The sequence below is a fragment of the Pseudophryne corroboree genome, chromosome 9 (genome assembly GCF_028390025.1).
Source record: "Pseudophryne corroboree isolate aPseCor3 chromosome 9, aPseCor3.hap2, whole genome shotgun sequence".
Classification (NCBI taxonomy): Eukaryota; Metazoa; Chordata; class Amphibia; order Anura; family Myobatrachidae; genus Pseudophryne; species Pseudophryne corroboree.
This window is the reverse complement of record NC_086452.1, coordinates 1,592,734-1,607,063: the sequence shown is the minus strand read 5'-3', so window position 1 is coordinate 1,607,063 and position 14,330 is coordinate 1,592,734. Positions and strand designations below refer to the sequence as shown.

At 53.4% G+C, this 14,330-nt stretch overlaps 1 protein-coding gene across 2 annotated transcripts in view; it reads left to right on the top strand.

The window, feature by feature from the left end:
- Positions 1-12,737, top strand: part of ORC1 (origin recognition complex subunit 1) — a 384,523-nt gene extending 371,786 nt beyond the window's left edge. For both annotated transcript variants that reach the window (XM_063938885.1, XM_063938884.1), the window contains exons 17-18: positions 11,834-11,921; positions 12,368-12,737. In XM_063938885.1, the coding sequence (XP_063794955.1) occupies positions 11,834-11,921; positions 12,368-12,562 (283 nt within the window). In that variant the 3' untranslated portion in view covers positions 12,563-12,737. The remainder of the gene's footprint in view (positions 1-11,833; positions 11,922-12,367) is intronic.
- Positions 12,738-14,330: the final 1,593 nt, after the last annotated feature.

Here is a 14,330-nt window from a genome sequence, read left to right as displayed (position 1 = left end):
TGGTCCACAGGTGGGGTTGCACTCAAGTGGACCTGATGGCATCTCGCCACAATCACCAAACGCCCCAGTATGGGTCCAGAACGCAAGATCCGATCCAACGGCAGTGGCGGCGGATGCTCTCACAATCGCGTGGCCATACAGCCTCGTGTATCTATTTCCACCGTTTCCGCTCCTCCCTTTGTTGCTAAAACGGATCACAAGAAAGTCTGCCACAGTCATACTAGTAGCGCCTCATTGGTCTCCGAGAGCTTGGTTCTCAGATCTCCGCGGACTACTCGCAGACGATCCTTGTCCGCTCCTACTACGTCCGGACCTGTTACAACAGGGTCCGTTCCTTTACCCCGATTTAGCGCGGCGGCGTTTGACGGGGTGACTATTGAGACCGCACTCTTAAGAAGAGAGGGCATTCCAGAAAAAAAACTGTTATACCAACCATGTACGAGCTAGGAAGCCAGTTACGGCAGCTCATTATTACAGAATTAGGCGTGCCTATATAGGTTGGTGTGAAGATCGGAAGTTTCCGACATCATCTTTCAAGTTATTCCGTCTTTTGTTATTTCTACAGACGGGGTTGGATGGAGGACTGCGTTTATCTACACTTAAGGTGCAGGTATCTGCTTTGTCAATTTAATTTCAAAGACGATTGGCTCTATTGCCGTCTATACACACTTTTCTGCAAGGTGTCCTCAGAGTACAGCCTCCATTCATTCCACCTACAGCGCCATGGGACTTGAAGCTGGTTTTAGATTTCTTACAGTCTTCATATTTTGAACCCTTACAACAAGTGAATATTAAGTTTCTCACTTTGAAAACTATTTTTCTTCTAGCCCTAGCTTCGGCAAGTCGTGTTTCAACTTTGGGTGCCTTGTCATGCAAGCCACCGTATTTAATGTTTCATGATGACAGAGCGGATCTTCGGACGAATCCCGCTTTCTTGCCAAAGGTAGTGTCATCTTTTCACATCAGTCAACCAATAGTAGTTCAATCAACCAATAGTAGTTCCTGTGTTAACAGGAAATTCTGGAACCTTGGTTGTGGTACGCGCATTACGCGTTTATGTATCCCGAACGTCTACATTTCGTAAGACGAATACGTTGATGCTGCCAAGATGGGTTGGCCAGCTTCTAAGCAGACTTTATCCAGATGGATTAAACTGACCATACGTCAGGCTTACCTTCATGCTAGGTTACAGCCGCCTACATTAGTAACAGCTCATTCCACACGTTCTGTGGGAACTTCATGGGCAGCTGGTCGTGGGGCTTCTACGACGCAGTTTTGCCGTGCGGCTACATGGTCAGCAGTGCACACGTTTGTGCGCTTTTACAAGTTTGATATGTTTGCGGCATCAGCTTCTAGCTTTGGCCGCCTAGTGTTATAGGTGCCAAACAGCTCTCCCGCCCACGGGGGAAGCTTTGGTACGTCCCAAGAGTACTCCAGTGACCCCTAGTGGATGAAAAAGAAAATAGGATTTTGGTACTTACCAGGTAAATCCTTTTCTTTGAATCCATAGGGGGTACTGGACGCCCACCCAGAGCAGTTTTACCTGGTTTGTGGTAAGTTCAGAGGATCTTATGGTAACACATTCTCACCGACTGGTTTAAACTTTCAAGTTCTATCGGTTATGGTGTCAACTGTTTAGTTGTCAGTAACGTTATGTGTCAACTTTATGGTTGTCCGTTATTTTATAATGTATGTAATTCTCCATTGTTCACTTCTCTGTCGCTCCTATTCGGCTCAGTAACAAAAAAACAGTGAGGATCCTGGGAGTATGGAGGAGGGAAGAGGAGGGTTGCTCATTTAAATATTTAAATGTGCCTTCCTTTGCTACGCACCGTCCATATCCCAAGAGTACTCCAGTGCCCCCTGTGGATTCAAAGAAAAGGATTTACCTGGTAAGTACCAAAATCCTATTTTTTCCAAAAGAAACTGCTGGTAAAACGGTCAGGGCAGACTTTCCTACAAGCAGTGTTGCTCTACAACCTCTCTCTGCGTGTCTGGTAATTACTTGCATTTGGTCCACATTGCTCTCGGCAATCTCTTTTGAACCTCTGGAGCTGACTTGACATTGAAGTTCTTACTTGGAAGACTTTCTCTTGGTTGTATCTTCCACTCTGAGTATTTCAGAGCTTGCAGGTCTCCCATAGTGCATGAGAATAGGGCTGTGAAACTATCTTATCAGCTTATGGTTGTTTCCCAATTTCACTTTAATCAATAAATTGTGTTTCCAGCCTTACTAGAAGATCCTCAGGCGATAGAGAGAGCTGCCTCCAATCTTTGGATGTAGTCAGGATACTTAATTTTTATGTATGAGGACCAGATTCACGTAGCAAATGGACAACCTCTGTTCTATGTGATTTTCATAGGAAGGGGCTGGTCCTCCTCTAAGAGAACACCATGGATATTGACTGTTGTCCTCCAGCCATACATTGGAGCAGCTAAGCCTGTGTCAGAAGGTATTGGAGCTCCCTTGGCTAGGTCTGTGGGGTGTTTGTAGGTAGTGAGACACGGGAAAAGTGGCCACCTCATCCTTCTTGCTTCCTTTTTTCTGTTACGTTCTTATTTTATACATCTTCTATATATTTCCCCTGGACTGGTCTGTATCTGCCAGTCGGGTTATAGAGGAGGAGCATGAACTGCAGCATATTTATGTGACAGTGTCCAGGCTCCTTGCGCTACCTGTTTACTCCCACTGTCTCGAGTGAGGAGAGGATTTGATGGTAAATACAAAAATACTAATGTCATAATATTTGATGGTTGTGTAGTTACAATTTCTGATAACAGCACAAAAACAAAACAAAAAAACCCAATTCTAGCCTATTCCAGTCTTTCTCAAAGTTCTCTTACATACAGAATTTTTTCATTTGAAGTAATGTTTAGCAGCATTGGAGGTGTGAAAGCACATATACAATATCCAGTTTATAAATAAATACACACAATATTCAACAAGATGTACTGTACATGTGTTTCATGCGCTTCACTATAGGCAAGAGATGAGTCTTGTGTTAAGGGGACATTAACAATCTGTGTTACATATGTTAAATCACTTTGACTATTCATAAACTCCTGTTTAATGTGTGGCCTCCTCTATATACAGCTGTCTCATCTCTGCAGCACAGCCACCTCCTAGTGTCTGCAGCTGTCACATCTCTGCCATCTCCTAGTGTCTGCAGCTGTCACATCTCTGCCATCTCCTGCTCTGTGCAGCTGTCACATCTCTGCCATCTCCTAGTGTCTGCAGCTGTCACATCTCTGCAGCACAGCCATCTCCTAGTATCTGCAGCTGTCACATCTCTGCAGCACAGACATCTCCTAGTATCTGCAGCTGTCACATCTCTGCCATCTCCTGCTATCTGCAGCTATCACATCTCTGCCATTTCCTGCTATCTGCAGCTGTCACATCTCTGCAGCACAGCCATCTCCTAGTATCTGCAGCTGTCACATCTCTGCCATCTCCTGCTCTGTGCAGCTGTCACATCTCTGCCATCTCCTGCTCTGTGCAGCTGTCACATCTCTGCCATCTCCTGCTCTGTGCAGCTGTCACATCTCTGCCATCTCCTGCTCTGTGCAGCTGTCACATCTCTGCCATCTCCTGCTCTCTGCAGCTGTCACATCTCTGCCATCTCCTGCTCTGTGCAGCTGTCACATCTCTGCCATCTCCTAGTGTCTGCAGCTGTCACATCTCTGCAGCACAGCCATCTCCTAGTATCTGCAGCTGTCACATCTCTGCAGCACAGACATCTCCTAGTATCTGCAGCTGTCACATCTCTGCCATCTCCTGCTATCTGCAGCTATCACATCTCTGCCATTTCCTGCTATCTGCAGCTGTCACATCTCTGCAGCACAGCCATCTCCTAGTATCTGCAGCTGTCACATCTCTGCCATCTCCTGCTCTGTGCAGCTGTCACATCTCTGCCATCTCCTGCTCTGTGCAGCTGTCACATCTCTGCCATCTCCTGCTCTGTGCAGCTGTCACATCTCTGCCATCTCCTGCTCTGTGCAGCTGTCACATCTCTGCCATCTCCTGCTCTCTGCAGCTGTCACATCTCTGCCATCTCCTGCTCTCTGCAGCTGTCACATCTCTGCCATCTCCTGCTCTGTGCAGCTGTCACATCTCTGCCATCTCCTGCTCTGTGCAGCTGTCACATCTCTGCCATCTCCTGCTCTGTGCAGCTGTCACATCTCTGCCATCTCCTGCTCTGTGCAGCTGTCACATCTCTGCCATCTCCTGCTCTGTGCAGCTGTCACATCTCTGCCATCTCCTGCTCTGTGCAGCTGTCACATCTCTGCCATCTCCTGCTCCGTGCAGCTGTCACATCTCTGCCATCTCCTGCTCTGTGCAGCTGTCACATCTTTGCCATCTCCTGCTCTGTGCAGCTGTCACATCTCTGCCATCTCCTGCTCTGTGCAGCTGTCACATCTCTGCCATCTCCTGCTCTGTGCAGCTGTCACATCTCTGCCATCTCCTGCTCTGTGCAGCTGTCACATCTCTGCCATCTCCTGCTCCGTGCAGCTGTCACATTTCTACCATCTCCTGCTATCTGCAGCTGTCACATCTCTGCCATCTCCTGCTATCTGCAGCTGTCATATCTCTGCCATCTCCTGCTATCTGCAGCTGTCATATCTCTGCCATCTCCTGCTCTGTGCAGCTGTCACATCTCTGCCATCTCCTGCTCTGTGCAGCTGTCACATCTCTGCCATCTCCTGCTCTGTGCAGCTGTCACATCTCCTGCTCTGTGCAGCTCTTGCGTCTCTGCAGCGCAACCATCTCCTGATATCTGCAGCTGTCACGTCTCTGCCATCTCCTGTTGTCTGCAGCTGTCACATCTCTGCCATCTCCTGCTCTCTGCAGCTGTCACATCTCTGCCATCTCCTGCTCTCTGCAGCGGTCACATCTCTGCCATCTCCTGCTCTCTGCAGCTGTCACATCTCCTGCTCTCTGCAGCTGTCACATCTCCTGCTCTCTGCAGCTGTCACATATCTGCCATCTCCTGCTATGTGCAGCTGTCACATCTCTGTCATCTCCTACTCTGTGCAGCTCTTGCGTCTCTGCAGCGCAACCATCTCCTGATATCTCTGCTATCTGCAGCTGTCACATCTCTGCCATCTCCGGCTCTCTGCAGCCGTCACATCTCCTGCTCTCTGCAGCCGTCACATCTCTGCCATCTCCTGCTCTCTGCAGCTGTCACATCTCTGCCATCTCCTGCTCTGTGCAGCTGTCACCTCTCTGCCATCTCCTGCTCTGTGCAGCTGTCACCTCTCTGCCATCTCCTGCTCTGTGCAGCTGTCACCTCTCTGCCATCTCCTGCTCTGTGCAGCTGTCACCTCTCTGCCATCTCCTGCTCTGCAGCTCTCGCGTCTCTGCCATCTCCTGCTCTCTGCAGCTCTTGCGTCTCTGCAACGCAACCATCTCCTGCTCTCTGCAGCTCTCCCATCTCTGCCATCTCCTGCTCTCTGCAGCTCTCGCGTCTCTGCCATCTCCTGCTCTCGCGTCTCTGCCATCTCCTGCTATCTGCAGCTGTCACATCTCTGCCATCTCCTGCTCTCTGCAGCGGTCACATCTCTGCCATCTCCTGCTCTCTGCAACGGTCACATCTCTGCCATCTCCTGCTCTCTACAGCGGTCACATCTCTGCCATCTCCTGCTCTCTACAGCGGTCACATCTCTGCCATCTCCTGCTATCTGCAGCAGTCACATCTCTGCCATCTCCTGCTCTCTGCAGCCGTCACATCTCCTGCTCTCTGCAGCTGTCACGTCTCTGCCATCTCCTGCTCTCTGCAGCTGTCGCGTCTCTGCCATCTCCTGCTCTCTGCAGCTGTCGCGTCTCTGCCATCTCCTGCTCTCTGCAGCTGTCGCGTCTCTGCCATCTCCTGCTCTCTGCAGCTGTTGCGTCTCTGCCATCTCCTGCTCTCTGCAGCTGTCGCGTCTCTGCCATCTCCTGCTCTCTGCAGCTGTCGCGTCTCTGCAATCTCCTGCTATCTGCAGCTGTCACCTCTCTGCCATCTCCTCCTATCCGCAGCTGTCACCTCTCTGCCATCTCCTGCTATCCGCAGCTGTCACATCTCTGCCATCTCCTGTTATCTGCAGCTGTCACATCTCTGCCATCTCCTGCTATCTGCAGCTGTCACATCTCTGCCATCTCCTGCTATCTGCAGCTGTCACATCTCTGCCATCTCCTGCTCTGTGCAGCTGTCACATCTCTGCCATCTCCTGCTCTCTGCAGCTCTCGCATATCTGCCATCCTGCTATCTGCAGCTGTCACATCTCTGCCATTCTGCTGTCTGCAGCTGTCACATCTCTGCCATCTCCTGCTATCTGCAGCTGTCACATCTCTGCCATCTCCTGCTATCTGCAGCTGTCACATCTCTGCCATCTCCTGCTATCTGCAGCTGTCACATCTCTGCCATCTCCTGCTATCTGCAGCTGTCACATCTCTGCCATCTCCTGCTATCTGCAGCTGTCACATCTCTGCCATCTCCTGCTATCTGCAGCTGTCACATCTCTGCCATCTCCTGCTATCTGCAGCTGTCACATCTCTGCCATCTCCTGCTATCTGCAGCTGTCACATCTCTGCCATCTCCTCCTATCCGCAGCTGTCACATCTCTGCCATCTCCTGCTCTCTGCAGCTCTCCCGTCTCTGCCATCTCCTGCTCTCTGCAGCTCTCCCGTCTCTGCCATCTCCTGCTCTCTGCAGCTCTCCCGTCTCTGCCATCTCCTGCTCTCTGCAGCTGTCACATCTCTGCCATCTCCTGCTCTATGCAGCTGTCACATCTCTGCCATCTCCTGCTCTCTGCAGCTCTCACATCTCTGCCATCCTGCTATCTTCAGCTGTCACATCTCTGCCATCTCCTGCTATCTGCAGCTGTCACATCTCTGCCATCTCCTGCTATCTGCAGCTGTCACATCTCTGCCATCTCCTGCTATCTGCAGCTGTCACATCTCTACCATCTCCTCCTATCCGCTGCTGTCTTATCTCTGCCATCTCCTGCTCTCTGCAGCTCTCGCGTCTCTGCCATCCCCTGCTCTCTGCAGCTCTCGCGTCTCTGCCATCTCCTGCTATCTGCAGCTGTCACATCTCTGCCATCTCCTGCTATCTGCAGCTGTCACATTTCTGCCATCTCCTCCTATCCGCAGCTGTCTTATCTCTGCCATCTCCTGCTCTCTGCAGCTCTCGCGTCTCTGCCATCTCCTGCTCTCTGCAGCTCTCGTGTCTCTGCCATCCCCTGCTCTCTGCAGCTCTCGCGTCTCTGCCATCCCCTGCTCTCTGCAGCTCTCGCGTCTCTGCCATCTCCTGCTATCTGCAGCTGTCACATCTCTGCCATCTCCTGCTATCTGCAGCTGTCACATCTCTGCCATCTCCTGCTATCTGCAGCTGTCACATTTCTGCCATCTCCTGCTATCTGCAGCTGTCACATTTCTGCCATCTTCTCCTATCCGCAGCTGTCTTATCTCTGCCATCTCCTGCTCTCTGCAGCTCTCGCGTCTCTGCCATCTCCTGCTCTCTGCAGCTCTCGCGTCTCTGCCATCTCCTGCTCTCTGCAGCTCTCGCGTCTCTGCCATCTCCTGCTATCTGCAGCTGTCACATCTCTGCCATCTCCTCCTATCCGCAGCTGTCTTATCTCTGCCATCTCCTGCTCTCTGCAGCTCTCCCGTCTCTGCCATCTCCTGCTCTCTGCAGCTGTCACATCTCTGCCATCTCCTGCTCTCTGCAGCGGTCACATCTCTGCCATCTCCTGCTCTCTGCAGCGGTCACATCTCTGCCATCTCCTGCTCTCTGCAGCTCTCGCGTCTCTGCCATCTCCTGCTCTCTGCAGCTCTCGCGTCTCTGCCATCTCCTGCTATCTGCAGCTGTCACATCTCTGCCATCTCCTGCTCTCCGCAGCTCTCCCGTCTCTGCCATCTCCTGCTTTCTGCAGCTCTCGCGTCTCTGCCATCTCCTGCTCTCTGCAGCTCTCCCGTCTCTGCCATCTCCTGCTCTCTGCAGCTCTCGCGTCTCTGCCATCTCCTCCTATCTGCAGCTGTCTTATCTCTGCCATCTCCTGCTCTCCCGTCTCTGCCATCTCCTCCTCTCTGCGGCTCTCGCGTCTCTGCCATCTCCTCCTCTCTGCAGCTCTCGCGTCTCTGCCATCTCCTGCTATCTGCAGCTCTCCCGTCTCTGCCATCTCCTGCTCTCTGCAGCTCTCCCGTCTCTGCCATCTCCTGCTCTCTGCAGCTCTCGCGTCTCTGCCATCTCCTGCTCTCTGCAGCTCTCGCTTCTCTGCCATCTCCTGCTATCTGCAGCTGTCACATCTCTGCCATCTCCTGCTCTCTGCAGCGGTCACATCTCTGCCATCTCCTGCTCTCTGCAGCTCTCCCGTCTCTGCCATCTTCTGCTCTCTGCAGCTCTCGCGTCTCTGCCATCTCCTGCTCTCTGCAGCTCTCCCGTCTCTGCCATCTCCTGCTCTCTGCAGCTCTCCCGTCTCTGCCATCTCCTGCTCTCTGCAGCTCTCGCGTCTCTGCAGCTCTCGCGTCTCTGCCATCTCCTGCTATCTGCAGCTGTCACGTCTCTGCCATCTCCTGCTCTCTGCAGCGGTCACATCTCTGCCATCTCCTGCTCTCTGCAGCTCTCCCGTCTCTGCCATCTCCTGCTCTCTGCAGCTCTCGCGTCTCTGCCATCTCCTGCTCTCTGCAGCTCTCCCTTCTCTGCCATCTCCTGCTCTCTAAAGCTCTCCCGTCTCTGCCATCTCCTCCTCTCTGCAGCTCTCGCGTCTCTGCCATCTCCTGCTCTCTGCAGCTCTCCTGTCTCTGCCATCTCCTGCTCTCTGCGGCTCTGCCATCTCCTCCTCTCTGCAGCTCTCGCGTCTCTGCCATCTCCTGCTATCTGCAGCTCTCCCGTCTCTGCCATCTCCTGCTCTCTGCAGCTCTCGCGTCTCTGCCATCTCCTCCTATCTGCAGCTGTCTTATCTCTGCCATCTCCTGCTCTCCCGTCTCTGCCATCTCCTCCTCTCTGCGGCTCTCGCGTCTCTGCCATCTCCTCCTCTCTGCAGCTCTCGCGTCTCTGCCATCTCCTGCTATCTGCAGCTCTCCCGTCTCTGCCATCTCCTGCTCTCTGCAGCTCTCCCGTCTCTGCCATCTCCTGCTCTCTGCAGCTCTCGCGTCTCTGCCATCTCCTGCTCTCTGCAGCTCTCGCTTCTCTGCCATCTCCTGCTATCTGCAGCTGTCACATCTCTGCCATCTCCTGCTCTCTGCAGCGGTCACATCTCTGCCATCTCCTGCTCTCTGCAGCTCTCCCGTCTCTGCCATCTTCTGCTCTCTGCAGCTCTCGCGTCTCTGCCATCTCCTGCTCTCTGCAGCTCTCCCGTCTCTGCCATCTCCTGCTCTCTGCAGCTCTCCCGTCTCTGCCATCTCCTGCTCTCTGCAGCTCTCGCGTCACTGCCATCTCCTGCTCTCTGCAGCTCTCGCGTCTCTGCCATCTCCTGCTCTCTGCAGCTCTCGCGTCTCTGCCATCTCCTGCTCTCTGCAGCTCTCCCGTCTCTGCCATCTCCTGCTCTCTGCAGCTCTCGCGTCTCTGCAGCTCTCGCGTCTCTGCCATCTCCTGCTATCTGCAGCTGTCACGTCTCTGCCATCTCCTGCTCTCTGCAGCGGTCACATCTCTGCCATCTCCTGCTCTCTGCAGCTCTCCCGTCTCTGCCATCTCCTGCTCTCTGCAGCTCTCGCGTCTCTGCCATCTCCTGCTCTCTGCAGCTCTCCCTTCTCTGCCATCTCCTGCTCTCTAAAGCTCTCCCGTCTCTGCCATCTCCTCCTCTCTGCAGCTCTCGCGTCTCTGCCATCTCCTGCTCTCTGCAGCTCTCCTGTCTCTGCCATCTCCTGCTCTCTGCGGCTCTGCCATCTCCTCCTCTCTGCAGCTCTCGCGTCTCTGCCATCTCCTGCTATCTGCAGCTCTCCCGTCTCTGCCATCTCCTGCTCTCTGCAGCTCTCGCGTCTCTGCCATCTCCTCCTATCTGCAGCTGTCTTATCTCTGCCATCTCCTGCTCTCCCGTCTCTGCCATCTCCTCCTCTCTGCGGCTCTCGCGTCTCTGCCATCTCCTCCTCTCTGCAGCTCTCGCGTCTCTGCCATCTCCTGCTATCTGCAGCTCTCCCGTCTCTGCCATCTCCTGCTCTCTGCAGCTCTCCCGTCTCTGCCATCTCCTGCTCTCTGCAGCTCTCGCGTCTCTGCCATCTCCTGCTCTCTGCAGCTCTCGCTTCTCTGCCATCTCCTGCTATCTGCAGCTGTCACATCTCTGCCATCTCCTGCTCTCTGCAGCGGTCACATCTCTGCCATCTCCTGCTCTCTGCAGCTCTCCCGTCTCTGCCATCTTCTGCTCTCTGCAGCTCTCGCGTCTCTGCCATCTCCTGCTCTCTGCAGCTCTCCCGTCTCTGCCATCTCCTGCTCTCTGCAGCTCTCCCGTCTCTGCCATCTCCTGCTCTCTGCAGCTCTCCCGTCTCTGCCATCTCCTGCTCTCTGCCATCTCCTGCTCTCTGCAGCGGTCACGTTTCTGCCATCTCCTGCTCTCTGCAGCTCTCCCGTCTCTGCCATCTCCTGCTCTCTGCAGCTCTCCCGTCTCTGCCATCTCCTGCTCTCTGCAGCTCTCCCGTCTCTGCCATCTCCTGCTCTCTGCAGCTCTCCCGTCTCTGCCATCTCCTGCTCTCTGCCATCTCCTGCTCTCTGCAGCGGTCACGTCTCTGCCATCTCCTGCTCTCTGCAGCTCTCCCGTCTCTGCCATCTCCTGCTCTCTGCAGCTCTCCCGTCTCTGCCATCTCCTGCTCTCTGCAGCTCTCCCGTCTCTGCCATCTCCTGCTCTCTGCAGCTCTCCCGTCTCTGCCATCTCCTGCTCTCTGCAGCTCTCCCGTCTCTGCCATCTCCTGCTCTCTGCAGCTCTCCCGTCTCTGCCATCTCCTGCTCTCTGCAGCTCTCCCGTCTCTGCCATCTCCTGCTCTCTGCAGCTCTCCCGTCTCTGCCATCTCCTGCTCTCTGCAGCTCTCCCGTCTCTGCCATCTCCTGCTCTCTGCAGCTCTCCCGTCTCTGCCATCTCCTGCTCTCTGCCATCTCCTGCTCTCTGCAGCGGTCACGTCTCTGCCATCTCCTGCTCTCTGCAGCTCTCCCGTCTCTGCCATCTCCTGCTCTCTGCAGCTCTCCCGGCCCTGCCATCTCCTGCTCTCTGCAGCTCTCCCGTCTCTGCCATCTCCTGCTCTCTGCAGCGGTCACGTCTCTGCCATCTCCTGCTCTCTGCAGCTCTCGCGTCTCTGCCATCTCCTGCTCTCTGCAGCTCTCCCGTCTCTGCCATCTCCTGCTCTCTGCAGCGGTCACATCTCTGCCATCTCCTGCTCTCTGCAGCTCTCCCGTCTCTGCCATCTCCTGCTCTCTGCAGCTCTCCCGTCTCTGCCATCTCCTGCTCTCTGCAGCTCTCCCGGCCCTGCCATCTCCTGCTCTCTGCAGCTCTCCCGTCTCTGCCATCTCCTGCTCTCTGCAGCGGTCACGTCTCTGCCATCTCCTGCTCTCTGCAGCTCTCGCGTCTCTGCCATCTCCTGCTCTCTGCAGCTCTCCCGTCTCTGCCATCTCCTGCTCTCTGCAGCGGTCACATCTCTGCCATCTCCTCCTCTCTGCAGCGGTCACGGTGGGCACTTGGGTACAGCCTGTGTACATCTGATGCTTGCAGAGACGGGATCCACTGGCTGCTGATTGTGGTTTCTGCTCTGTCATAAGAAATGTTACTTGTGGAGCCCAATGAGAAGTGGTGGAAATAAATCGCGCTCCTTAAAGACTGTATGCCGCCATTGAGTGCAGGTTACTATCAGTTTTCCATCCTGTCTCCCCAGGAGCTCCTCCGTGCTAGAACAGGCCTTCCTCAGAGCGGTTATAGCGGAGTTCAGGAGGTCCGGACTGGAAGAGGCTACATTCCAGCAGGTACATTGTATTACATGTCTGTGTGACGCTGGCTCCTATAGTAATATCTGCACCTCTTTGTATTGCCATAAAGCTACGGGTGACTGTCTTCCTAACCTGGGCCTTTCTAGCAATTGGCAAAATGGACTTTTCTTTGAATTGTCCTAATTAACAGTACACTCCCATATTTACTACTCCTTCCCCAACTCACAGCAAAGGCAGCCATGATCCTGGAGCACTTACCTCTGACAGTACTGCACCTGGGGAACAGGAGAATCCAGTGTGCTATTGGCTTCTAGCACAGCGGGGAACACAATGAGATCCTCTGACGTGTATATACCCTCGTGTTTATATAAACAGCCGTTCTAGATTCCTCATCCCTTCCATCGTGTATTGCTGGTGATGTACATAGAATGTACATACCTCTGTATAATAGGTTTACTCCTGGTCTGTTATATGTATTGCAGGTGTATCACCAGTACATGGCGCTGTGCAGGCTGGAGGGAGTGCAGCCCCCTAACATGTCAGAAACCATGGCCGTGTGTCTAAGGCTTGGAGCCTGTCGTCTCCTCTTGGTGGAGTCCAGTAGGAACGACCTGCAGTTACGAGTGAGGATCAATGTCAGTCAGGATGATATTATGTATGCCCTCAAGGAGGACTGACATTTCTTCTTTGTAATTCAGATTTTTGCTGAAGATTGTGAATGTGGATTGAGGTTTACAGAACGTGCAGCGAGTTATAGTGTGAATAGGATTTTACATCTGTGTTTACTATTTGTGACTCAGTTTTATTGTAACTAATAAAGTTTTGTATGTTTTAATTGGTTATATTATGAAACATTTGGTGTGAATGTGTTCTTTCTCCTGATTGGCTGATCCTGCTCATTTTAAAGTAACACTGACTTTGTCCCCACTTATATTCTGTGGGAAACCTCATCCCTAAGCAGGCTCTGTCCCATAATACTAAATGCCCACAATTGTCTAACTATGTAATAGGAAGAGGTGGTGACAGCAGCAGCGGGTGTATTGTACAGAGCGGTGGGTAGTGCGCACACACTGCCAGGTCTGTCTGACATTGCACCATCACATCTGCAGAAGAGGTGGTGACTGCAGCAGCGGGTGTATTGTACAGAGCGGTGGGTAGTGCGCACACACTGCCAGGTCTGTCTGACATTGCACCATCACATCTGCAGAAGAGGTGGTGACTGCAGCAGCGGGTGTATTGTACAGAGCGGTGGGTAGTGCACACACTGCCAGGTCTGTCTGACATTTCACCATCACATCTGCAGAAGAGGTGGTGACTGCAGCAGCGGGTGTATTGTACAGAGCGGTGGGTAGTGCACACACTGCCAGGTCTGTCTGACATTGCACCATCACATCTGCAGAAGAGGTGGTGACAGCAGCAGCGGGTGTATTGTACAGAGCGGTGGGTAGTGCACACACACTGGTCTGTCTGACATTGCACCATCACATCTGCAGAAGAGGTGGTGACAGCAGCAGCGGGTGTATTGTACAGAGCGGTGGGTAGTGCGCACACACTGCCAGGTCTGTCTGACATTACACCATCACATCTGCAGAAGAGGTGGTGACAGCAGCAGCGGGTGTATTGTACAGAGCGGTGGGTAGTGCACACACACTGCCAGGTCTGTCTGACATTGCACCATCACATCTGCAGAAGAGGTGGTGACAGCAGCAGCGGGTGTATTGTACAGAGCGGTGGGTAGTGCACACACACTGCCAGGTCTGTCTGACATTACACCATCACATCTGCAGAAGAGGTGGTGACAGCAGCAGCGGGTGTATTGTACAGAGCGGTGGGTAGTGCACACACACTGCCAGGTCTGTCTGACATTGCACCATCACATCTGCAGAAGAGGTGGTGACAGCAGCAGCGGGTGTATTGTACAGAGCGGTGGGTAGTGCACACACACTGCCAGGTATGTGTGACATTGCACCATCACATCTGCAGAAGAGGTGGTGACAGCAGCAGCGGGTGTATTGTACAGAGCGGTGGGTAGTGCACACACACTGCCAGGTATGTGTGACATTGCACCATCACATCTGCAGAAGAGGTGGTGACTGCAGCAGCGGGTGTATTGTACAGAGCGGTGGTAGTGCACACACACTGCCAGGTATGTGTGACATTGCACCATCACATCTGCAGAAGAGGTGGTGACTGCAGCAGCGGGTGTATTGTACAGAGCGGTGGTAGTGCACACACACTGCCTGGTCTGTCTGACATTGCACCATCACATCTGCAGAAGAGGTGGTGACTGCAGCAGCGGGTGTATTGTACAGAGCGGTGGGTAGTGCACACACACTGGTCTGTCTGACATTGCACCATCACATCTGCAGAAGAGGTGGTGACAGCAGCAGCGGGTGTATTGTACAGAGCGGTGGGTAGTGTACACACACTGCCAGGTCTGTCTGA